This window comes from Zootoca vivipara, chromosome 12 (genome assembly GCF_963506605.1).
Source record: "Zootoca vivipara chromosome 12, rZooViv1.1, whole genome shotgun sequence".
Taxonomy (NCBI): domain Eukaryota; kingdom Metazoa; phylum Chordata; class Lepidosauria; order Squamata; family Lacertidae; genus Zootoca; species Zootoca vivipara.
The window spans coordinates 35,162,282-35,189,249 of NC_083287.1; the positions used below are offsets into that span (position 1 = coordinate 35,162,282).

Sequence of the window (26,968 nt, forward strand, 5' to 3'; positions counted from 1 at the left end):
ATATATATATATATATATTGCAGACAATGAAAGAAAATATCAGCACTTGAAATCCTGCTGGTACTGGCACAGAGGAACATAATTAACTGACTTAATTTTACCAACTCGGAGAAAAGAAGGAGTCCAAACAAAGATCCCTTTGTGGATAAGTTCAAAAGCAAGCCCGTTTAGAAACATTCAGCCACAGACATTTCAAATTGAATCTTTATCCCTCTGCAGATTGGAGTGAATGCATTTGCCAAGCATGACATTCATTGCCAGCCTTTGCTCAATCAAAATCCAAGGACTAAGTAAGATCTCCTCTTCCCTGACATTATCACCAGTCACTAGCTGCAGCCCTATTGGGAGAAGGCAAGCCTCAATTAATCCTGGGCTAGTTACAGCTAGGCTTGAATGCTGCATTCCTCCCTATGTGGGGCTGTCAGGGCTGGTCCAGCTGTTAGGGCACACTAGCCAACTGGATTGCTGTTTGAAGCTTATTTGTCCCAAACCTACCTCCACTCAACACCTGAGGTCAGCAAGATGGATCAGGGGCTGCAGGACAGATTAGGTGGCAAACACATCCCCACCCACCCCAGCATCTGCTTCCCGAGGAGCCAGACTCAGGGAACCTAACAATAACACCGGCCCTGGACCCAGTGAATGTCAAAGCATACCTGTAGATGAATTCAACGAAACATAATTAACCGAGAACCCTTCAGAGGCAACATTGTGGTTTGTCACAAAATATAACATCAACGTGTTGCCGCCGCTGGTCATAGATGGTGGGACCGACCTCCCACAGTACCTGAGCCAAAACAATTATAAATAGCATATAACTGACCTGTTAGAACAACCCCCTTTTGGGACCCGCTTTCAAATCCCTACTTGGCCCTAAAGCACACTGGGTGACCTTGGAGCAGCCACCAACTCTCTGCCTAACCTACCTCACAGGGTCGTTGTGGGGATTCGGGGAGGGGAAGAACCATGGGCACCCTCTTGAGCTCTTCGGAGGAAAGGTGAGATATAAATGCAATAAATAAACAAATATAAGATAACCTCTGGTGGACAAATGGGCAATCGAGTATGCCACCACCATACATTTTAAAATGTTCAGCTAATATTCTAGCCTTCAAAGTAATAAGGAACAGAAAAATTGGACTGTTCTGTTTTACCATACCTTAAAGAGGATGGCTGGCGAAGTTGTGACAAAGAAAGGACTGGGTATTGATTAAAATTAGACAGTGGATGATGATGATGATAGTATATCGGGTCCTCCCTAACAAGAGGACACGTGTTGTGGTGGGACCTGGCAACCAGACCCTGTGTTGTGGGTGGGAACGTTTGGATAGCCACAACACCCTATTGGAGGTCCCTTGATCCTGGGTGCAATTGGGCCAGAGCGACGCCAGTCAAAGCAATCGAGGGACCTCTATTTAAGCCCATGCACATGTCCCTGAGCTTCCTCTTTTGGGCTCTGTGCATCAGAACACCCGCCCACCTCTCCCTACTTTTAGGGCTTGCACTTGACCTTGCTATGCTGTCATGTGTTGCCTGTCTTTGGGACAGGGGCACGGTAGGAATTTCCCCCACTTGGCTGATTGGCTGGTGCCACTTGGGTTTTGCCTGCCACGTAGCAAATCGTCACAACTTGTAAAGTTGCGGATAGGCTCTGGTTCAGGTGATAGGGGTGGCAGGATGCCTAGCCATCCCTATGCATGGGTATTCCGCGAAAGGAATCCATGGACCCATTGGTTGGTCTTCCCTGTGAGGGGTTGTGTCCTGAGCCTGAGTCCAGGGGACATCTGGGTGGAGGCCTAGCAGGGCTCCTGCTTGCCACTATCCCACGTGTTCACCCAAGGCTGACCTATGGTTGGTGCCCAGGGTCAGCGCTGCCTGCAAGGGTGCAGGGAGCTAGTCGAACCAGAGCCTATGCAACCACTCACTTGATTGTAATCAATAAAGTTGTGGCCTAAATTCTGCCAAAAAACAAACCAAAATTTTGAGTCTTGTCTGAATTTATTTGGAGGTGGTGAAAAGGTCTCCACATGCAAAATTCGTACCCTGCCCATCTGTGTTGCTCCAGCCACTCTGAAGGGTTTAAAAGGTTGTAAAACAGCTTGATGTGATGGCAGGCTATGTCAAGTACACTTACAATGCAATCGTATACCCGTTTACTCACAAGTTGCACTGAATTCTATGGGATTTATTCCTCCATATTAGCATGTATGGCAGGTGCTGGGAACCTTTGGCCCTCCAGAAGTTACTGAACCGCAACTCCCATCAGCCTTAGCAAACACTGACAACAGCAAAGGGATGGTGGAAACAACATCTGGAGAGCCAAGAGTTCCTCACACTTGCTGTATCAGATTGCAGATTTTATAAATACATACCGCCCCAGCGTTGTCATAGTGCTGTTGTCATAGATTTCAAGGTAATCTCTGTTGCAGTTGTAATCAAATTCCAAGTAGAAATACAAAAAGGTCAGGCGGACCAAGTAACCAGGCTGAACTAAGATGGTCCAGGCACACCTGACACCATGCGGGTAGATCAGTGGGTAGCCAGGACTTGAGATGATTCCGTTGGGTTCTGTGAGAGTCCCTCCGCATGCTATACCACAGAGGAAAACAGGGTATAAATCAAGCATCAAAAGGCAGCTATGGAGACAGTTAATAAATCCTTAAAGCATTTTGATTATAATATACTTTTTTGTTAAAAACTTTCAAACTTTATATAAAAGCGTTTGCACTATGCATTTAAGCCCTTTGTAAGGACTGTACTTTCTCCAGAAATAGTGCATTTGATTATACAATTTAATTGCTTTTCATTACATCAGCCCAGGTAATTTGGTGACAATGGCAGGGAGTCAAAAGGAGAGAGAGTGGGGAAGGGAGGTAACATTTACCAGCATCCAAAGACTTGTATTCGGCAAGGAAGCCAAGGTTTTCAGCAGACGAAGCTCTGAATTTGATATATAGATTGTTACGCATAGATTGAATTACTGAAGGCACAGTTTCGCCACAGTATTTCCCTAAGGAAGGAGCATTCTTATTGTTTCCATCTCTGACCTGCAAGGGGGAAAATGTGCAGAACTCGTGAAATAGCTGCCACGTTAAGCATACATAGGAAGCAGGCTTGTACAGAGTCAGGCCATGTGTCCAGGGCAGCTGTCTACCAGCTCCATCTGGTACACAGGCTGAGACCCTACCTGCCTGCAGACTGTCTCGCCAGAGTGGTGCATGCTCTAGCTTTCTCTTGCTTGTACTACTGCAATGCACTCTACATGGGACCACCTTTCAAGGTGACCTGGAAACTACAACTAATCCAGAATGCGGCAGCCAGACTGATGTCTGGGGGCGGCCGCCGAGACCATATAACACCGGTCCTGAAAGACCTACATTGGCTCCCAGTACGTTTCCAAGCACAATTCAAAGTGTTGGTGCTGACCTTTAAAGCCCTAAACCAGGTATAGGCAAACTTGGCCCTCCATATGTTTTGGACTACAACCCCCATCATCCCTGACCACTGGTCCTGTTAGCTAGGGATGATGGAAGCTGTCGTCCCAAAATATCTGGAGGGCCAAGTTTGCCTATGCCTGCCCCAAACGGCCTCAGCCCAGTATACCCAAAAGAGCGTCTCCACACCCATCGTTCTGCCCAGACACTGAAGTCCAGCGCTGAGGGCCTTCACGGTGGTGGCACCCGCCCCGTGGAATGCCCTCCCATCAGTTGTCAAGGAAATAAACAACTACCTGAATTTTAGAAGACATCTGAAGGGAGCTGCCCAGAGAGGCTGGGGAAACCCAGCCAGATGTGTGGGGTATAAATAATAAATCATCATCATCATGATCTACACACTGATTGGCAGTGGCTTTCCAGGGTTTCACTCGAAGATTTCAGGGATTGAACCAAGGGTCTCCTGCATGCAAAATTGCTCTCTGCCCATGGGCGATGGTCCTTCAGCTACTGTAGTGGAATGTTATTCTTTTCACACTTAAAGGTGACCCTACCTAATCCATGCTTTCCAAGACAATAACAGAACCAAAATGCAACTCTCCTTCTCTGAATTTTGCAGTGCGCTTCTCCATCCAAGTAACGTGTGCAAAAATGCATGTGCTGGAGTAAAGTGCACATATTAATGAAAACAACATACCAAAAAATCATTACATTACGGGGAGGTGTTTGCAATAATGTGCACAGTAAGCCAAATTGCACAGAAATGTGTGTATTTTAGGAGAATTTCACAGATGAATTTTCATTAGGACTTTCAAAATAATTGCAAACAGGTGTGGAAACATGGAGAGCTGTATTTAAGATTGGAAAATAAAAACAGAAACAGAAAATGGACAGATTCATCCAACTTTAAAGTACTCTATTCTCTCTCTCTCTCTCTCACTCCTGCCTCCCTCATTTGAACCCTAAATATGTTTCCTCAGAATAGAAGTTCCATCAGTTTCACAGGGACTGACACTTAGTACACTTAGAATTGAGACCTAAGTCTATTGGTAAAATTGATCTCAATAAACCAAGATTTATATTTGGGTTTCTTTCTTTTTTTAAAAAAGACACTTCACCTCAACATAATCCAAGTCACAACTGCTGATGTTATGGAGCCGAAAGTCAGTGAAGTTCAGAATCACTCGATGGCCTTCTGGCTGAGAGATGATCCACTCGCAGATCTTGTAATAATACAACGGCCTGGTATAATAGGGTGATCTGATGACACCTTCACCGGACAAAGCTCCTCCACAGGCTGCCAATAGAAATGAACCATTAGTAATTCTACTGATAATACTAGGAAGCAGTTTCAAACCAGGGTGGATAAAAATCAATGGTTTTCTTTTAAAAAATTTTTTAAAAATCGGACTTTTTAAAATTTAAATCGGCATTTTAAAATAAAATGCTTTTGGAGGAAAACTCTTTCTAAATATTGTTTTCTATTTAAGTTACATTATAGTCCAAAGGCATTATAGTCCATCAGGAAATAAGGATTTGTTTTAATTTTTTTGTGTGTGCTAAAACTCAGTCTAAGTTTTGTTTTTGTTTTTTAATTGTTGAACCACATCAGTTAACAAACATGGATCCATATGCTATAATGTTATTATTTTAGTTAAATAAATTGTTTAAATTGTTATTAAAAAAATGATTATTTTTCTTTTTCCAATAAAGTACAGCAAAAAAGTTGCTTATTTGGTTAACTTATTAAACCTCACAATAATTTCATAATTATCTGTCTATGTATTTCTAATAGTATACCCAAATCAGTAATTTTTTATATAATTGTAAAAACTACTCTGAAAATTTATTATTCCAAAAATAGAACCTTCATCTGGTTGCAAATATTAAGATTATACCAGCAAGGATGAGTCTTTCTGTAAAAATAAAATAAAATGATTTCAATCAAATCTTACTGACTAGTGATTTAAATTGTGATTTAAATCAAATCCACCCTGTTTCAAACCAAGCAAAACCATCAATCCAAGCTCAATATTGTCCACACTGACTGGCAGTGGCTCCCCAGGGCTTCAGAGAGAAGACTCTAAGGATCAAACCTGGGTCCTACCGCATGTTCCATCACTATGCTACGACCTACCTGGGATACTTATAGCTACTGTAAGTCCATAGTGTGCTCCATCATGATGATGTGTGAGAACCTGGTGATGTCCTCTTTCCCCTATCAACTTTATTTAAAAGTAATTGAAGCCTAGGAAGCTGCCTTATACTGAGTCAGACCATTGGTCCATGAAGCTCAATATGACCTACCTGGCCTGGCAGTGGAGCTCCAGGATTGCAGGGAGAAGTCATTCCTAATCCTACTTGGAGATGCAAGTAATTGGACCTAGCCCCTTCTGCATGCAAAAGCATATGCTCTACCACTGAGCTATAACTCTTTACTACATCTCAGGTTGTCCATGGAATTTCACTTTAGAATTGATTAATAAATTTTAGAGAGATTGACAAATGAAACCTGAATTCGCTCCATCAGAGTTTTTCTCATATCTAGTCCTATAAAAACCAACAGACACCACTGAGTTCTATGGGAGAAAATACATAACGGCCCACCCCACAGGTGGGTGTTGCACAGGTAAGGGATAATAATTTGCTCAGTTGTTTTGCTCCTGGGTCCAAGTGAGGACTCATGGCATTTATAAACCACTAGCTGGCCCTGCCACATGTTGCTGTGGCTCATCCGTGTGATTCCCCCCACCCTGTGCTGATCCATGATGTCTCATGCCCCCTCCCCCACCCCCAGCTTATCCCTGTGATTCCCCCCACCCTGTCCTAACCCATGACGTATCACGCTCCCCCTTCCCCGCAACCCCCAGCTCATCCCTTTGACTGGCCCTGCCGTGTCCTGACCTATCCTGTCCCCTCCTCCCCCCAACCCCTACCCAGGCGAGTCAGTACTTCCATTCGGCCTAGTCTGTAAAGGCTTCGGCCTAGTATGTAAACGGGAGCTGAGGTGCTGTTGAGAGGGAAGTTTTTATAGATGCAGTACCTGTGTAGCCGCCGCTAGAGGGAGCTGTTTTGTAACCTGGTTCTTTTCCCAGCATGCACTTTCGGCCGAGTGGTGCGTTCTGGAACAGGGTTTTGGGGGGGTTTCACTTGGCGGAGGTGTGACATTTGTCTTAGCAAACTTTATAAGAGCCTTCGGACATTCGCTTGGGACGTTGTGTCCAAATTTGAACGCAATCGGTGAAGCAGTTTCGGAGAAAAGTGGATAATAACCCACATGCCCAGTGTGTGTATATATATATATATATATATATATATATATATATATATATATATGCATGTGTATACGTGTGTGTGTGTGTGTGTGTGTGTGTGTGTGTGTGTGTGTGTGTATTTCCCTTACCGACATCATAGGCAGCCCTGAAGCTAGATCTTTGTACTGAGGTTTCGGACTTGAACTTGACCCAGAGGTTGCTGCCATGGGAAGTGATAGCCAAAGGAAGTGTATTGTTGCCACAGAACTTGTTGATTAAGGGGTCCATCTCAGTGTCACCATCCCGGACCTAGGCCACAAAAGAAAATGAAACCACTGAAAAGGTAAGCATCAACCAGAAGCATGTTTTTGAGGGAATGGCTGGGTGTGCCCCAGATCAATACAAATTCTAGGTCAAGAAACAACAGCATTCAAACACACCTGCTGCTTACCAAACTGGTGGCTCCCATGTTGGCTGCTGAAGAAGGTAGAAAGGTGATTTTAATCTTTGCATGTAAGCTGTTACAAGATCTGGCAACCCCGCCTCTTAGTCCCTCTGAATCATTCACAAGTCTCTAGTGGCTAGAGCAGGCATCCCCAAACTTCACCCCTCCAGATGTTTTGGACTACAATTCCCATCATCCCTGACCACTGGTCCTGTTAGCTAGGGATCATGGGAGTTGTAGGCCAAAACATCTGGAGGGCCGCAGTTTGGGGATGCCTGGGCTAGGGGAACCATTCATAAGTTAGATGGTGTTATTTCAGATATGCCTGCAGCAGTGCAGGATTTATGCAGAAGCTAAACAAGCTACAGCTTAGAGCCCCACTCTCTTGGGAGCCCCCCAAAAAATTAAAGGAAAAAACCACCTGGATGTACGTTTCCAAAATATAAGATAAAAAACAAATAAAATACAGCAACAGTGTTTTGTGTTGTGTAGGCTCCTATGATGTAAGTAATGGGCCCCACCTGCCAGCCTAAAATATCACTGGTTTGCTCATTTCTATATCAATTACTTTGATAAAATACATATTTTGTTGTGTGCAAATATCTTTAGATACCCATTAGGTCCATAAATTACCATATAGCATATATTCAACACAAAAAAGTGACAATTTGTTGTTGACAAAGGACAGCTGGCAGGGGCATAGGAAGATATGAGCTGCCCCGGGTGGCGTGATCCCAGGGGCGCCATCGTGGCTGCCCGTCCCACCCCCAAAACGCGCACCCCGCCCCTGCACACGGCGTGCCCTACCCCAAAACGCACATCCCGCCCCCAGAATGCCCGCCCCGCCCCCAGAACGCGCGCCACGTTCCTGGGGGCAGCGCGCCTGCTCTCCGCCCCCAGTGGTGGAGCATGAAGCTCCACCGCTGACAGCTGGGCATATAAAGGGCCCCATTACCTTCAGTAGCTTAGGGCCTCATCAAAGCTAAATCCAGCCTTGGCCTACACCCTGGCACACTCTCCACCAAAGCCTTAATGAAAGAAATGGTGAGAACGGAGGGGAAATACCGGAACACACCAATAACACAGGACCTCATGTGGCCCTAGTGCGCTCAGGGCTAAACTAGCCCGTGATGGCAGCCACAGGATTGGTAATTGTGCGTATGCCTTTTAAAATGTACATCTATTGGGAAGGGATCCAGAGCACACAACTACCACTGGTAGAGGTGGGGGGGGGTGTTACAGGAGATTTAATGCTTCACCCCCACACTGTGGTTCTGATCCAGATTGGGCATACACTTGTATTGTGGGAATGGGGAAAGCTTCCGCTTGCTCCAACTGCACATAGATCCAGATTGAGACAACAGCATGGGGCAAATCGGGTCCTCCCTAACAAGAGGGCATGTGTTGCGGTGTGACCTGGCAACCAGACCCTGTGTTGTGGGTGGGAACGTTTGGATGGCCACAACACCCTATTGGAGGTCCCTCTATGCTGGGTGCAATCTGACCAATGGGAAGCCAGCTAAAGTCCTTCAAGGAGCGTCTAGTTTCCTCTTTGGGGGCTGTGCATTGGAACACCCGCCCACCTCTCCCTATATTTAGGGCTTGCACGCATGACCTTGCTATGCCGTCGTGTGTCATCTGTCGTTGGGACGGGGACATGGCAGGAATTTCCCCCACTTGGCTGATTGGCTGGTGCCATTTGGGTTTCGCCTGCCGCGTAGCAAATCGTCACAACTTGTAAGGTTGTGGATAGGCTCTGGTTCAGGTGATAGGGGTGGCAGAACGGTCTGGCCATCCCTATGCGATGGGTATTCCGTGAAAGGAATCCTGGGACTCTTGGTTGGTCTTCCCTGAGAGGGATTGTGCCCAGAGCCAGAGTCCAGGGGGGGCATCTGGCTGGTGGACTGGTTGAACACCACCTTCCACTAAGCTGGGTGTTTACCCAAGGCTGACCTGTGCTGGTGCCCTGGGTCAGCGCTGCCTGCAAGGGTGCAGGGAGCTAGTCGAACCAGAGCCTATGCAACCACTCACTTGATTGTAATCAATAAAGTTGTGGCCTAAATTCTGCCAAAAACCAAACCAAAAATTTGAGTCCTGTCTGAATTTATTTGGGGGGTGGTTAAAAGGTTTATACACACAAAGAATTTAAGCCCCTGCACCCTGCTCCATGTCAAAATCCTGTATCACAGTACAAGCCTGCAATCTATTTTTTAAAATATAAAAAGAAATCACACATTTGTGTGTGCCTCATTTGTACTAATGGACCAGCCTCCACTGGGAATGTGCTAAACCTTTGTCTTTGAGTAGACTGCAGCCTGAAAACAGTGGAAGTATAAAGCACCTTAATCTCAGTTCACAGCTGTTAATAGATTTCTGATTTATTTTAAACATGCTGGTATAATGTGACCCATAAAATCCTGCATATCCAGGGACTGACATACCTGTATAATTTTAATCCTTAGGCTAGTATCAGATTGACCTTTCTGCATGAAATACCCTGCTGTCATGGTAAGATGTCCAAGCAACACCATCTTCTTAGTGATCCCAGGCACTAAGGGCTGTTCTCGTGTGTTTTCAATAAAAAATGTGTCGTGTCACATTTCTGAAACATCTGTGTGCCTCCATTATACTGAGCTGCAATTAGACACAGCTTTCTGGAGCGCATTTAAGTGTGTCCATGACAATGAAACTGAAAGAAGCAGCCACTTAAGAATAACTGGCGTACACCAGGCATGCCCAAACTCAGCCCTCCAGCTGTTTTGGGACTACAATTCCCATCATCCCTGACCACTGGCCCTCTTAGCTAGGGATGATGGGAGTTGTAGTCCCAAAACATCTGGAGGGCCAAGTTTGGGGTTGCCTGGCGTACACCATATAGAGTGACATGTACAATATAACCCATACTACATGCACTTATGCATGGGATTCCCCTCTAAATAGGGAGGTATACATAAAAAGTGTCATACAAATAACTTGCTGTTGATAGCGCTGGCACGCTCTGGCTGAAAAAAAGCACAAGTTATATTCGGTCTTTGTTGAGCATTTATTCTGATTTGTTTGCAGGAAGGTTATATGATAACAAGCACTCGTCTTGATCTCATTTGCGGGGTGTTTATATGTCTTTCCATTAAACATTTGTTTGTTCCAAACTTTTCGGTGCATTTCTGTATCACTTTCCTAGCTGCAAAAAGTCTGGGTTTCTTTTTAAAGTGGATTTGCTGTACTGGGGGTGGCAGAGCATTAAGTCTACTTTAATTGCAGAAACCTAAATTGACAGTGCACACTTGAGCCTCTCTTGAAAAATAGTGACAGTCTGGACTGGAGGCACCCTACATGACCTACATAATAGCCTTTCAATGAACTGTCATGGAAAGGAAAGCAACAGCAAGAAACATCTCCCCACCTCTTGTTAAAGCAGTTCCAGAATTGGGTTGTTAGCCATTTTTTACAGTGTTCTATGCTTCCATTCCTCAGCTGAGTGGATGTGCAAGGAATCAGGGTGCCAGGAGTTGCCAAAGAAATGCAGACGCATCAGAACAAAACTACACTTCCTGCATTTGATCGCCAAGTAACAAGGTAAATGCTTTGCTGAACTAACACAAAGTGATTGGGCCTGGCAGAAAGAGTTTTGTCCCTCTTGTTGCAGTGGATTTCGCTGCCGTTTTGCCAGCAATTAGGGGAGGGAATTGTGAGCCCAAACAAACAGAAGCTGTCTGTTTTCATTACACACCAAGCTTCCCCCTGATTTGGAAATTAATTACACTTCGTTCCAACCAATGTCAGAGGAAGGAAGGAAGGAAGGAGCAATGTTATTACAGCAACAAGCCAAAGCTGTAGATAACAGTTCAGTTTATATTAAAGATAGTCCACAGGAACCCTTTCTCATTTTTCCACCCTCAAAAGGCAAGTTTCAAGCTATATAAAGACAAATGAGTCAGCTGAGACCCAAAGAGCCTGAAGCGAGGGGTTTTCAGTAGCATGGGGAAAATTTTGACTGCTCTTTTTAAACAGCTGAGCTGATGCCACACAGAAACTAGATGTGGAAACCCCCTCTAGAATTTTTTTGCTGGAATTTAAAGTCTTTATTTTATTTTAAAGACCACCTCAACTCTTTTGGTTGTACTTTAGAATAACAGAGTATATAAATAAACTACAGTGGTACCTCGACTTACGAAGGCGATCCGTTCTGCGGCGCTCTTCGCAAGTCGAAACCTTTGGATGTCGAAGCGTCCATCTTGCGCATGCGCAAAGCGCAATTTTGCGCTTCTGCGCATGCGCAGAACGCGCGTGCAGCGCAAATACTTCTGGGTTTGCCGACTTTGTAAGTCGGAACCTTCGGAAGTCGAGGCATTCGGATGTCGAGGTACCACTGTATATAAACATATTCAGGAAAGAGCTCAAGTTAATCAGACACATAAAAAGTGCTTGGGCTCCCGGATTTGTAATTATATTATCATGCAACTTGTTTAGGATGGATTAAGACTAGGTCATGCTAAGAAATACAGAGATTCTAGTGACTGTAAATAAGGACTTCCTGGACCATATAATTAGGAAGTCATTATACAAGGTTTGGGTGATTTACCGATGCCGCTTAGAACCAAAGATACCCTGTTGGGTATCTCCCTTAGAAGTTGTAGCCATGAAAAAGAAAAAATATGGAAAAGGGTTGGCCAACATACAAACAGCTATTAGTTAAAGAGCATGGTGATGTAAGATTAAAACCCTGTGAAGAAATTAAGAATTACTGTAATAGTTGGCTACAATATTACCAAGTAGCGCACCGTTTTAAAGAAGAAAAAAAATGGATTTGAACAGAAAATGTCAAATCAAAAAATCAACAAAGAGTGGGAGTGCGTAAAGCTGTATATATATGTGTGTGTGTGTGTTATATATGTATGTTTTAGAGCTTAAATTTAATATGCAATAGGTAAACCACGCAAGGAGACAAGACGTACTATAATATATATGGAATAATATATATAAACTTCGGTTAACACAATGAGGAATAATATTATGCAAAGAAGATCACACATGGGTGAGGGGAAGTAATGGGTATGGGGAGAGGGAGGTATTGGGGTGCATCTGGAAAACTATCAAGGATATATATGTGACCTAAGAGGTTAAAATGAGGGCGTCTAAAGAAGGAGAATAATATTAATGAAGAGCAAAACAAGAGATTTTATGAAGAATCTGGCACAACTGTAAACATATGAGATATCCTCTTGACTGTATTTGGGTTATTATGATTGTAAAACCTTCTGATTTTAAGACTGTATAGAATTAATAATAATAAAGAAAATATATCCAAAATAAAGTGCTTGGGCATGTGTATAAAAGAACATTGTGTGTCATTTTAGCCATCTATACACAATACTCTCTCTCTCTCTAATCAGTAAAGTACCAGTGAAGAGAATTTCAGTTAGCTAAATTGATTACATCTAGAACAGGCATCCCCAAACTGCAGCCCTCCAGATGTTTTGGACTACAACTCCCATGATCCCTAGCTAACAGGACCAGTGGTCAGGGATGATGATCTGGAGGGCCGAAGTTTGGGGATGCCTGATCGAGAACAAAACACCATTTCCCTATAAAGCAGTTGCTAAATTCGGGGTTAGCTGTAGCCTTAGCTCAGGTGTGGGGAAACTTTGGCCCTCTTCAGATGTTGCTGGACTACAACTCCCATCATCCCTGACCATTGCCCATGCTTTCTGGGACCGATGAGAGTTGTAGTCATCAACACCTGGAGATGTTCCTCACACCTGTTTTAATTGATGTGAGTTCATTTCCATAGTTCAGATTTCCCAGATCTTGTCTTATCTTCCCTTTGATAGTTGGAGGCCTTTAATTCTCCTCCCCATATTTTCTTGCAGTTCTCAGTTTCAAGGGAAGCTTCTGCGGAGGGAGATGTTTCTCCTCTGTCAGGGAGGAGAAACAAACCTACAGCCCCATAGATTCAGGGAACTAATTACATAATGATTTGAATCTGGCCAATACAGTATACATTTTGGACCCAATATTACTGTTGGCTGTTTTAGCACCTGAGAACCATGCACCTTTTATACTTCTTCTGTGCTGCTGCGTCAGGCCAAAGGCCCAACTAATCTAGCATCCTGTTATCACAGTGAGCACCCAGATGCCTAGATGCAATCAATGCTCTCCCCACTTGTGATTAGGATTGCCAGACTCAATAGAGGACAGGACTTCTGTGCCTTTAATTGCCCTGCTCTCTTTTGAGTCTGGAAACCTTAAAGAGAAACCAGCAGACCCTTTGCTTGGAAATTAAACAAAGGGCCTGCTGGTTTCTCTTTAAGGTTTCCAGACTCAAAAGAGAGCAGGGCAATTAAAGGCACAGAAGCCCAGTCCTCTATTGAGTCTGGCAACCCTACTTGTGATTCCCAGCAGCTGGCATTCAGAGGTAAGGAGCATAGCCATCATGACACTCCATTCCAGGCATCCCCAAACTGCGGCCCTCCAGATGTTTTGGCCTACAACTCCCATGATCCTTAGCTAACAGGACCAGTGGTCAGGGATGATGGGAATTGTAGTCCAAAACATCTGGAGGGCCGAAGTTTGGGGGTGCCTGCTCCATTCTGTGCTGGGAGAAGCTACTTCTGGTGCAATTCTGCCTTCTATGCACCTCTTAAAGGCACAGGACCCTTTGCGGAATACAGCTCTGGCAAAACAAACTCACTGAGCAATGCTTATCCTTATCTTGTATTTGGCACACTGCAACTTGAGCGCTTAATCATATGGAGATTATAAAGAGTCACTCTTATCATATAGTTATGTTTCCGTGCCGATCTTTGCCTTTTATTAATTGCTCATAACTTGTTTCTTGTCCTCTGTGGCTTTTGGACCCTAATGAAGTTGGATGTCTATTTCCTTGCATATCCTAAGCCAGAAACTCTTCTCTATCATTTTTTTTTAGTGCAGAGACATTCTAGAGATGCTTGACTAGATCTCCTGTCACTTTCATTTTCTCTTTTAAAGTATCATGAGCCCCTTCAAAATATATCAGGACCATGGACCAGAGGGAGAATGGGTTACCCAGAAGGTTGCTGGCCAGTAACTCCTAAGGCACCCATGGAAGGTCTTCCTTAATTGTGCAGATAGGGTTGATTTCCATCAGGAAAATGTTGCAGGGGATAAACCACCTCTCCTCCAGCATACCACAATCTCATCCAAACCAAGACAATCCTCACCATGATTATTTTTTAAATAGATGTTAAAAGATGGGGAATCAAATCACATCTTTAACAAATGTCTCATCTCACTTGGCCCATCCTCCTCCTTTGAAAGCCAACGTTCCAACTCTACAATTTGATGATTCTATCAAAGTCACCTCAACGTAGTTCCAATTGCAGCTGGGATGACTGTCCAGCTCCAGGTGCGTAAAATTGAGGATCATTTTTTCACCGGGTGGTTGTCGGATGATGTAGATACATTGCCTGTTGTTAAGGTAATGATTGGGCCAGTAGGGGGACATGATAACCCCACTGCTGCCTGTATAGTTTCCTCCACAGTTGGGATCCGCTGCATTGATGAAAAAGAAAATGTTACTCAAAACAGCATCTGTTTGCCCTGTGAAGAGCTGCAGCTGTAGACCCGGTATGCAAAAACACACTTACCGGTTGATGTTGTATATGTGATATGGAAGCCTCTGTCAATATTAGACTCATCGGAATGAAAATGAACCAAGCCATATGGGCCAGTGGTTTGAAGAGGAGGTGGCAACACAGAGCTGCAATATCTTCCAAGGAGGGGATCTCGAGGGAGGAGGCCATCTCGAATCTAAATAAAAGCACCAATCCACATATTCATATCATGTCACACACATATGCACTTTATGGGGTGGACTTAATCCAATTTATAGTAGCCCCAATGAAACCAAGTTAGTCCTGGTTAATTTAAGTCCCATTGATTTCTTGGGTCTGCTCTAAAAGCAAAACTAAGGCCACATTCATGCCATGCATTTAAAGCACTATGATATGACTTTAAACAGTCATGGCTTTCCCCCAAAGAATTCTGGGAGTTGTCAGTATAGCATCTACAGTCGTACCTTGGAAGTCAAACGGAATCCATTCCAGAAGTCCGTTTGACTTTCAAAACGTTCGAAAACCAAAGTATGGCTTCTGATTGGCTACAGGAAGCTCCTGCAGCCAATCAGAAGCCGTGGAAGCCCTGTCAGACATTTGGCTTCCAAAAATAGTTCACAAACTGGAACAGTCACTTCTGGGTTTGCGACATTCGGGAGCCAAAATGTTTGAGAACTAAGCTGTTCAAAAACCAAGGTACGACTGTATTTGAAGTTGACATTTTTTTAAGCTGCTTATCTGGATAGCTGGAGTCTTTATGCAGGTGTTTGTGACAAAATAATGGTTCAAATTGAATTATACTGGCTGTAAGAGAGAGGGCTTGCAGAGAGCAGCCCACTCTGCTTACTTCCATCAGATGGGAGAGCAGCAGCAAGTCTGGGAGTTCAAATCAGGAACAGGAAGGGTTAAGACGGGTCCAGGGCTCTGCAGAGTCCTGGTGGCTCAGCTCCAGGTTGGTAGCAGGGAAGCAGGGGAGGAGCTAGCTTCAGCAGGGGCTGGAAAGGAGGGAGGAGAGAGAACGGCACCTCAGGAGCCTGGTTTGGGACCACGGAGGACCCATAGAGCAAGGAGGAGGGGCGTTTGGATGCCCAGTCTTAAAAGGGGGGTCAGAGCCCACGAGACGCCATTGTGGGCTTCTGCCCCATGCAGAGCAGACATGATTTGAGACATCTCACCACTGTATATAGCATGCACAATAAAACTATGAAAATCCAGAGGATGTGTGGAGTGCTTACTCGGGAGTAGCCAACACCCCATCTGTGACACTGGCCTATCAAGGAGAATTACCTCTCCACATATGGCAAAGTTTCTAATTTTTAAGTGTTTTAGACTGCCGTTTTATGCAAACCTATCTGGAAGTAAATCCCATGGACCTCTGTGTAGAACTTCTGAGCAGAAATGCATAGGACGGCACCAGTATTCTTCTATCCAAAGCAACGTGTGTTATGAATAACATTTTTCTTCTAACAGATTTTACCTCCAGGTAGTCCTGGCTGCAATTATCATGGTGCTCAAGACTCAGTGTGCCGAAAGCAAACGTGATGAGGAGGCTGGGATTGGTCGAGATGGCCCAGTAGCAATCCTTGTTGGGAGGGTAGTTACCAGGATAGCCAGGTGATTTAATTGAACCATAAGTACCAGTCAGCTCACCACCGCACGCTAAGAGGGAGACAGATAAACGGGGGATTCTTAATTACATTTGCATCTAGAAATGGAAATTAGCATAGGCGGGTGGTGCTGATCAGAGCCTAGGGCTTGCCGATCAGAAGGTTGGCGGTTCGAGTCCCTGTGATGGGTGAGCTCCCGCTGTTCAGTCCCAGCTCCTGCCAACCTAGCAGTTCGAAAGCACGTCAAAGTGCAAGTAGATACTTTACCTCCGGTGGGAAGGTAAAAGGTGTTTCCGTGCACTGCTCTTGTTTGCCAGAAGCAGCTTAGTCATGCTGGCCACATGACCCAGAAGCTGTCTACGGACAAACGCCGGCTCTGTCGGCCTATAGAGCGAGATGAGCGCCGTAACCCCAGAGTCATCTGCAAATGGACCTAATGGTCTGGGGTTCCTTTACCTTTACCTTACTCTTTTCCCTGCACATTTTGGGCCCTCATATGTCCTCTTTTTTGGTTGAACGTAGTGCTGTATTTCCTCTTTCTTCGGTGATGAATATGTGGCCACTCTAACCACAAGTCACGTGCCCTGAAAACCAGACACCTCAAGACTTCTTGTGCCAACCTGGGATGGCATTGTAGCTATCAGAATAAGCTCTGGAGCATATGGTTTTTGAGGATGCCTGAAATCCTTAGTAAGCACTCAAATACCCTGGGAAGTGAAATGTCCCAGGGTCATAGACACACAGAGTACTCTCAATGACATCACTAGGTTGTGGATTGGTTTTGGTTTTTTTTAAAGAAAACACCTATGCACTGCTGCCCATTCCAATATAAACCAAGCGACATCACTCTTCATTTCATTTTCAGCTTATAGGCATAGAGTAACTCGTGTTAATCGTATATGACAGACACAAGGCTTCCATGTTATTTCTGAACAGGGAATGGATACATAATATGTGACGTTTTCATAAGGCAACAGAATTAGAAGCTATGCATTTTGCTTGGAATTAGTAAACTGCTCAGCTGTGAACATAACTAGCTTTTTTAAAAAACTATTTTAAAACAAATGTTTTCAAAATGTGGACTGCTGTCTTCAGCTCTGCTTCATTTAGGGCTTATCCACCCAGGAGTTTCATGCAGATGTGAAGCTGCACGTGTCTTAATCCCTACCCCACCCTCAGCATCGTCCGAATGCCATGCTTCTTATCTAACTGGCAGCCTGCACTTCCCCAGCATTAAATTTGGATTTTCCCAATTCAGGGATAACCTGATAAAGGAAGTAAATCCAATATAAAGCTACATGTTACTAAACTCTGGATTGCAATGAAGTGCATTGTGTGTTGGTACATTAAAAAAAACCTGTCTTTTTTATAAAAAAAACTTTACAATTTTATTTTAAATATATATGTCTACATGCACAGCTACAAAAATAGCTGCCCACATGCCCACAACAGACTTTAGGTTTCCAGAACTTGTAGAGTAAGGAAGTACTAATTGAGGGGAGGGAAGAACGACACTCAGCACATGCATCTCATCAAGCAGCGCTCAGTAATGTGGTAGGGAAACATCAAGGCAGATTCCAGAGACATAAAATTGAAAGGGCTCGCATGTGGGCAATGGCACACAAACACACGCACGGGAAAACTGACTCTCATCTGCATTAACTCCCTAGTGCTGCGGGCACAGTCTTATTTGTGTGTTTCAGCTCTTGATCCTTTTAAATGCAGCCTAATGTTTTCACGCACCACCATCTTACCCGGCTGCCGAGACTCCCAATGAACTGTAAACCCTCGTGCATTCATCATGTGGTCAGAGTGGAGCCAGAAATACAAAGAGTTATGGCTGCTGAAAAGCTCTTCTGGGGGAGAAGACCCACAATATTTCCCCAGCGTGTTTGCTGAAGCCGACTCTCCATCGTGAATCTGGAGAAAGCCTGACCTGCAGCTGATACTCTCCTCCAGCTGGAAGACTGGAAATGTGATCCGCAGGATCTAGCAGGAAAGAACAGAGAGGTTCATTCAATTTGCTTGTTTTTTCTATCCGTGGACTATGAGAGCCTCGGCTGAAGGATGATTAGATATTGTTTATACAGTTACACTGTGCAGATTAGATAGCACACCTGTCCACACAGTCATATGTTTGCCAGAACATTTGGAGGTGCTCTATATAATTTCCTGACAAACCCCAGAGCAGGCAGAAGGATTAGCTATTGCTAAAGGTCAAAGGAAGAGGGAAAGAGATAAAGTGGTGGGTATACACAGAAGTTGACCAGGGGATCTAATCCCAGATGCTCCAAACTATTTTGGTAACCTGATAGCTATTCTGGATTTCATATTATCCCATTTCAACAGGGACACTGAATTCCTCCCAGAAGCTTGGGAGTCCCCAGCCTGAACATCCCCCACCCCCACCCCTGTTTTAAATTTCCCAAAGACAGGACTGGTCAGGCTTGCAGAATCTACATCGATTTATACTAGAACTCCAGGAGACATGAACCAGAGCCAGGTAAAAAAGAAAGACCCTCAGAACGAAGACCAGAAATAACAGAACAGAACTGAGATGCCATCTTCACAAACACCTACATCTGGTTCCCTGACTGCCCCCGTTTTTTCATAATTTGGGGTGGGGTAGTCATTTTGTTGCTGCCATTGTTAAACAACAGAGAGTCAGAAATCCTTGCCAATCTACTTCCACTCAGTGATCTACCTTCTGGACTCCCTTGCCCTAAGATTTGTTTGCTGTTATGCCCTTTCACCCCCAGGTTGTGCAGCTTTTACCTTGTCGTTTGTAGTCCGAAGCACCCAAGCGCAGCTGACTGGCTGATTATATTGCTCAGTGTGATTAAGGTAGCTGAATGAGCCCGACAGGCCTGAAAGTGACCCACCACATGCTGCAGTTATGGAAAAGAGTAAGTAAGTTAATAATCAGCAGTTCCTTGAAGGAAATGAGAAATACCTATCAAGATCCCAAAAAGATCATCTCACCTCTTACCCAACCAGTCACTGCCCTCTGCAGGAGAAGACATCCTGTAGATATCAGGTCCCTTCTGTACAATGAAGAAATTGGGCCTTTGGTGTGGTGGCACCTGACCTTTGGAATTCCCTCCACTTACATACCAGACAGGTGCCTTTTTGGTGCCTATTGAAGACCTTATTGCTCAACAAGCTCTCTTCAACAGATTAAAATACAGTATTTGGCCCCCATCTGCACTCCCGAGCACAATTCAAAGTGTTGGTGCTGACCTTTAAAGCCCTAAATGGCCTCAGCGCAGTATAGCTGAAGGAGCGCCTCCACCCCCATCACTCAGCCCAGACACTGAGGTCCAGCTCCGAAGGCCTTCTGGAGGTTCCCTCACTGCAAGAATTAAAGTTACAGGGAACCAGGAAGAGGGCCTTTTCGGTAGTGGCGCCTGCCCTGTAGGACACCCTCCCATCAGATGTCAAGGAACAACCATATCCTAGGCCAGGCACGTCCAACAGGTAGATCGTGATCTACCGGTAGATCACTGGATGTCTGTGGTAGATCACTGGTAGATCACTGGCTCCTCTCAAAGAAGCTCAACAACTTTGGCTCCCCTAAAAAATGCTCAACATTTTACCCTTCACCCCCCCACCAAAAAAAACAGGGCTTTCCCACCTCAGAAAAGCTCAGCAACTCTGACCTGAACCCCTAACAAATGGGGCTTCCTCCTTCCTAAAAAAATCTCAACAACTTTGACCTGAACTCCTAAAAACGAGGCTTTCCTCCTACCTAAAAAAAAGCTTAAGAACTTTGACCAGAACACCCCAAAGGGGGGTAGATCACTGCCAGTTTTTAACTCTGTGAGTAGATCGCAGTCTCTTCAGAGTTGGCCACCCCTGTCCTAGGCCAACCCCAGCATCTCTCACCAACAAAGGAAAACAAGCGAACAACAGAGAACCTATGCAAACGTCGCTGACAAGAAAAAACCCACCCCATCCCACCCTCCCCCCACCCACTATCCTTCCCCTCCCCTCACCAAAGTCTCAACAAACAAAACTGAGATTGTAACAATCTTAAGAGAGACATTGCTCTCATCTCTGTAAACCAAGAAAATCCTTAATAAAAATGATTTTAAAAAAAAGATGTCAAGGAAATAAACAACTACCTGACTTTTAGAAGACATCTGAAGGCAGCCCTGTTTAGGAGAGTTTTTTAATGTTTGATGTTTTATCGTGTTTTTAGTATTCTGTTGGGAGCTGCCCAGAGTGGCTGGGGAAAACCAGCCAGATGGGTGGGGTAACAACAACAACAACAACAACAACAACAACAACAACAACAACAACAACAACAACATTTAAAGCAGGATTATACCATTTTAAACAGCCATGGCTTCTCCAAAAGAATTCTGGGAGCTGAAGATCTTTAAGGGTGTTGAGAGTTGTTAGGAGATGCTTATTCCTTTCACAGGACTACAATTCCCAGTTTCCTGGGAAGAGATATTGATTGTTAAACAACTGTGAGAGTTGTAGCTCCGTGAAAAGAACAAGGATCACCTAGCCGTTCTCAGCACCCTTGTGGTCAAGCAGGGATGCAGAGATACACTGTACAGTCTGAAAGCTGCTCAGGACAAGAAGCTAGGTCCAGATAAGCAGCATTAAAGGACTAGTTGGAATTCTATTTCCCATTGATCGCTGCTAAGTTGACAGCTGCAATGCCGCCCTCTGATCACCTGCAGTGGGTGGAGCTATAGCGCATCAAAGAACAGGCAACAGCTTCCTTCTTCAGACAAACTGCCACAATGGCACAGATCACAAGGCACCCGCATCCTGCTGCTAGAACCTGCCGTTTAGGATCTCTGAGTGCTTTGTGACGTTCATTTATGGTGCACTTACCTTGTTGGGGTGTCTGGCACTGAGGTCCAGTCCAGCTGCTTGTACATTCACAAAAGTAGCCATTCACCGCATCGGTGCAACTTCCTCCGTGCTGGCAAGGATTGCTGGAGCACTCGTCAATGTTTTCTGTACAGTTGGCACCTGTCCAGCCAGGATGACACACACAGTTGTAGCCAGAGACTGTGGTCTGCAGACATAAAGCCAAACAAAAGAGAAACCAAACACATATGAATCCACTACTGCCATAACCTAGAAGCAGTTTCAAGGTACTTTAGACCATGTTGAACAAGCTTTGTATGCATGGTTGCTATATGGCTTAATAATAATAATTTTTGCATCCTACCTTTCCTTCTTCAGGAGCCCAGGTTGACATGCAGGAATCACAATACAGTGGTACCTCGACTTATGAACGACTTGACAACCGAATTTTTCGACTTACGAGTGGGGCAAATGGCCGCACGCTTACAAATTTCTCGACATCCGAACGGAAACCGCTGTGGTTTTAGATAGGGTTTTTTCGACTTACACATTTTTAGATGGGGTTGCTTCGACTTACGAATTTTCCATTTCCAATGCATTCCTATGGGAAATCGCGTTTCCAATGGCGCTTTTCGACTTACGAATTTTTCGACCTATGAAGGTGCCTTCGGAATGGATTAAATTCGTAAGTCGAGGCACCACTGTATGTAAAAACCATAATTAAAATAGTAACTGTGCAAATTCTACTCAGATTTGGCTTTTGGGACACCACTGCAAATAATGTAATAGTCAGCAAAAGCCAGATCCATGCTGAATTTAGACCAGAGGTTCCCAACCTTTTTTTGGCCATGCTTTAAAATCCTGACACCTCCCCCTCCCCAGTGACATATAATTCTTATTATTCAAAAAATGAACTCCTATTCCTCTGGAGGAAGCCTAAAAGGCCATTCACTGTTAATAACTCATTCTCAAATTGCCCCCCTGTGGGGGGGGGGATGCCCCATGTTGGGAACCATGGATTTAGACCATAGCAGCACATACAGATAAGTGCCTCAGCATAGGCAAAAAGAGCTAGAAGTCAACCATGTGGGGTGTCCTTGTGCTGAAATGGAAAAAAAATATTAACTACAATAAAAAATAATTTGTATAGATTTTCTTCAAATCAAAGCATGTTGCTGAAACCGTTGCAATAACTCTGTATCCTTAGCCCATGGGTAGGCAAACTAAGGCCTGGGGGCCGAATCTGGTCCAATCGCCTTCTAAATCTGGCCCGCAGATGGTATGGGAATCAGCGTGTTTTTACATGAGTAGAATGGGTCCTTTTATTTAAAATGTATCTATGGGTTATTTGTGGGGCCTGCCTGGTGTTTTTACATGAGTAGTATGTTCTTTTATTTAAAATGCATCTCTGGGTTATTTGTGGGGGCATAGGAATTTGTTCATTTTTTTTTTCAAAATATAGCCCAGCTCCCCATAAGGTCTGAGGAACAGTGGACCGGCCTCCTGCTGAAAATTTTTGCTGACCCCTGCAGCCCAACACTGACCCTTTGGGAACTAAAGTGGAGACATAATGGCAGGGTTTGCACATAACCAAAACTTATGGTTTGGACTGCTACTCATTGCCCTGTAAAATATGAGTGAACACTGACATGAGAGGAGATAGAGGATGTACTTGCCAAATGGCAAAAATTAATATAGCTTAGAGTAGGAGAGCAATCAATGGACAGCACTAAAACCTTCAGACTCATGTGCTCCCCCTTTCCCTTTCTGGCAGGAGGAGACTGAAAACTTTCACCTCCATTTTTTATTAACCACAGTTTAGTATTGGGACTGAACCCTAAACTGTGGTTAATTTTAACTACGGCTTGGCATATTTGAGTAATGAACAGGGTGGGTGCAGACACATTGCTAAACTGTGGGTAGGGATGAGGGAGAGATTCAATTCAGTTCACATTTAAGGGTTAACCTGTCTATTTTGCATTTTCCAAAACAATGTGCGAGCTGAAATACAGCCACGCTTCAGAATTCATACTTCTCCGAATTTTACAATGCAGTTTTTCAAGCCAGGTAATGCGTACAGAAATGCATACACAGCGGTAAATTCTGCATATAAATGTATATGTTTGGGGGGGAAATAATATACCAAAATATGCTTTACTGGGGAATACTGATTTACAAAATTGTGTATATTGGGCAAAATTTGATATAGACATATCTATATTAGGAGAAATTCACACTGAGCTGCAGATAACCTTCACATGAGAACTTTTAAAAAAAAGTAAATCAATTTGCAATTCCCACCCTTATGAAAGATTGTCATTTTAATGCACATTTCTCCTAATATAGTCATACCTCGGGTTACAGACTCTTCAGGTTGTGTGTTTTCAGTTTGCGCACTGCGCCGAACCCAAGTTCGGGTTACTTCCAGGTTTCGGCGCTTATGCATGCACAGACGCGCCGCTGCGGGTTATGAACGTTCCTCCCACAAGGATCACGTTCGCAACCCAAGTGTCCACTATATCATTATTTGTTAACATACACATTTTTGTAAGCATTCAAAAATATAATATGCATTTTGTGTGTTATTTTCAAATGATATTAATAAATAATAATATCACATGCATTCCTATGCAATCTTTTCCCCAATATATTCATTTTTGGTTGGCAATGATATCACAAAATTCAGAGAAGCGCAAACTTCAAAAGAGAGCCGAGTTTCAGTTCACATGTTGTTTTGAGAACTGTGAACTAGGTAAGTTCGCACAGAATGAGAATGAAGTCAAATTTCTCTTCATCCTTACAGTTTAACGTAATAATTTATAGACATCTTTTTTAGCAATGCAGCAGCAAAGTCCTATGTTCTTAGATGTTATGAGCCAACACGTAACTTGATCTTCTCAAAGCTTAGTATTATAAAAATTCATGACATCTAAAATCGTATGCTTTCAACATAGCATTGAACACTTACAAGACACACTCCATTTAGACAAGGGTTTTGGGTTTGGCAGATAGTACTCAGTGCAACACACCCACTGGGGCCATAGCCACTCCCAGTGTATCCAGCCGGGCAGATACAACTAGGCAAAAGGCCTGCAAAAAAGAAAGAGGCAAAATAATCAAAGCTACGAATGTCATCATAATTTGATATTAATCATGTTGAACACCCCTGTTTCAAAGGGCTGCTTTATCAGCAGCAAAATCTTCAAACGATCCATTGCAGTTGGCTTTTTAAAATTGTGACTTACAAATAATTTAAGATGCAATCCTCTGATTTAAGTCAGATTACTTAAACTAGCCTGGTTTGAAACCCATACGCTCAAGAGAAATGTAACCAACGATTTAAGCAACAGAGTAAAATAAAAGCCCTATTTTTTAAAACAACAACTACAACAACCTTGATGTAGACAATATTTTCCAGCTGTTTAGTCAAGCAAAAGCTGTTACTGGGAATTACCGGTAAGTGCATAGTGATGTTTAGCGGGAAATCCATTTCAATTATTAGGGTAAATATAATGGCTTGCTTACTCAATCATTTTTTACAGGGATTAGCCCCAGTTAAAAATCTGATTCAATTACAAAGCATTGAAATTCCTCATCTGCAGCATGAGAGTGTATGTGCTTGTTATTTTACTGTAGTATTGGGGGAGTTCAGGGGGCATCATATCCCTGCCCCCTACATGTTGGTGAAGCCCCCAGTGCCCGGCATCTGTGCCAGGGAGAGGAGGAAGAAGTCAGAAGATTGAAGTGGGGAGCTGACAGGCACTCAGCTTCCTGTAGTGATTGGTCCCTTAACTTGAGAGGGGTCTCCTCTCATCCAACAGTGTGCTCCTGAGCAATGCATTATGGATAGAGATTTGCATAAAATGTAGTAGTAGTAGTAGTAGTAGTAGTAGTAGTAGTAGTAGTAGTAGTAGCAGCAGCATTTAAATTTCTATCCCATCCTTCCAAAATAACTCAGGGCAGCAAACACCAAAGTGGTGAAACAATACTATAAAAAATAGAATAAAAACATATTTAAGAACAATTAAAAACTTCCGAAATATTTAAAGGCATCAAACACGTCTTTATATTAGGCATTGTTTTAGATATCATCCTCATGTATAAATGATGATAAAGTTAGCTCTAGGACAGCATACTGAGAAGACACATAATTCTCCCCACTCTGGGGAGGCGAATTGTAGTTCTGTTTAAATTACACCCATTGTTTCTCAGTTTTAAATAGAAATACCATTTGTGTCACCAGAGGCAGGAGTTCAAAGCTGCAAAGTGATTTCCCTCAATAGAATGCATTTTAACAACAACAAAAAATTCCTTCCAGTTTCCACCCTCTTGCCTTTTCTCTTCACAACAAGCCTTTGAAGCAGGTTCAGCAGAAGCAGAATGGGTGAGAGAGACAGATCACATACACACCATACTTTTAAAGCACAGGGTTTCCCCAAAAGACTCTCTGGACCTGTAGTTTTACCCCTCCCAGAGGTATAATTCCCAGAACCCTTAACAAAATACAGTTCCCACAATTATTTTTGGGGAAACTAGTGCTTTAAACGGCCTCGGCCCAGTATACCTGAAGGAGCGTCTCCACTCCCATTGTTCTGCCTGTACACTGAGGTCCAGTTCTGAGGGCCTTCTGGTGGTTCCCTCACTGCAAGAAGTGAGGTTACATGGAACCAGGCAGAGGGCCTTCTTGGTGGTGGCACCCGCCCTGTGGAATGCCCTCCCATAAGATGTCAAGGAAATAAACAACCATCTGACTATTAGAAGACATCTGAAAGCAGCCTTGTTTAGGGGAGTTTTTAATGTTTGATGTTTTATCGTGTTTTTAATATTTTGTTGAGAGCTGCCCAGAGTGGCTGGGGAAACCCAGTCAGATGGGCGGAGTATAAATAAATTTATTATTATTATTATTATTATTATTATTATTATTATTATTATTATGGTGTGGATGTGACTAGTGACAGGCCCAAGACCACCCAATGCACTTCATGGCTGAACGGGGATTTCAACCAGGGTCTGTTTATTGTTCACCCAACTTTCTGTTCCACCACACTAGGGTTCAGGATGAGGATGGTGGTGATTTAGCAACAGCATTACCTGCTATACTGGTACATGCAGCGAGTGGATGACAACCTCCATTGTTTACTGAGCAAATATTAACCTGGGTGCACACTTTCCCATCTCCTTCATAGCCTGGTTAGGAAAAAAAACCAGCAATTTTATCAAGCTGCAGTGTCATATGATAGCAAACATGTGTTTATACTGTCAAGCCGTTGAAAAGATGACAGAGAACAGTGACAAATGAAGCCAGAGGCAAATTCTTCCGCAGTTTTATCATCCAAGGAAGGCTTGTTCGGGTCCTCCTGACATTAGCACAAAGCCTGTCTATTTTAATATAGCTTATAAATCAGCAGGAAGTCGAGCGATCCAAGTCTCATGAGCTGGACAGTATCATCAGCCGTTGCACTTGGTTCTGCAGCGACTTCCCTAGATCTCTGCCATGTGGCGGGTTCCTGTAACAGCCCCAGATGCAATGGGGCTGGAGTGGTTGGTGCAAGCCAGATGTAAGCTGGCATCCCTGTGGAGCCAGGCGCCGTTAAACTTTCCCAGAAACAAATCACTCAAAGGGGTGGGGGTGAGGAATGTTAGGCTTCCTTCCCACGGACTGCCATTTTCAGTTTCTATTTCTCATTTTTTCCTGTCTTAAGTTTGGTTCTCCACATTTCCTCCTCAGCTAGCAATTAAAAAGTCCCCCTCAAAATCCACCAGCATTTTAATGCTAATTGATCCTAAAACACATGTGCTTGTA

The 26,968-nt window shown here is 43.8% G+C and overlaps 1 protein-coding gene across 1 annotated transcript in view; it reads right to left on the bottom strand.

Annotated features, from left to right (window-relative positions):
- Nucleotides 1-26,968, bottom strand: part of CUBN (cubilin) — a 138,948-nt gene that overhangs the window by 93,412 nt on the left and 18,568 nt on the right. Inside the window, exons 11-23 of the mRNA XM_035129760.2 lie at nucleotides 26,257-26,352; nucleotides 24,134-24,255; nucleotides 21,187-21,373; nucleotides 19,111-19,223; nucleotides 18,090-18,324; nucleotides 16,206-16,387; nucleotides 14,762-14,924; nucleotides 14,476-14,666; nucleotides 6,838-6,997; nucleotides 4,553-4,731; nucleotides 2,885-3,047; nucleotides 2,373-2,589; nucleotides 657-787 (exon numbers count right to left, since the gene is read on the bottom strand). Coding sequence (XP_034985651.2) covers nucleotides 657-787; nucleotides 2,373-2,589; nucleotides 2,885-3,047; nucleotides 4,553-4,731; nucleotides 6,838-6,997; nucleotides 14,476-14,666; nucleotides 14,762-14,924; nucleotides 16,206-16,387; nucleotides 18,090-18,324; nucleotides 19,111-19,223; nucleotides 21,187-21,373; nucleotides 24,134-24,255; nucleotides 26,257-26,352 — 2,139 coding nt within the window. The remainder of the gene's footprint in view (nucleotides 1-656; nucleotides 788-2,372; nucleotides 2,590-2,884; nucleotides 3,048-4,552; nucleotides 4,732-6,837; nucleotides 6,998-14,475; nucleotides 14,667-14,761; nucleotides 14,925-16,205; nucleotides 16,388-18,089; nucleotides 18,325-19,110; nucleotides 19,224-21,186; nucleotides 21,374-24,133; nucleotides 24,256-26,256; nucleotides 26,353-26,968) is intronic.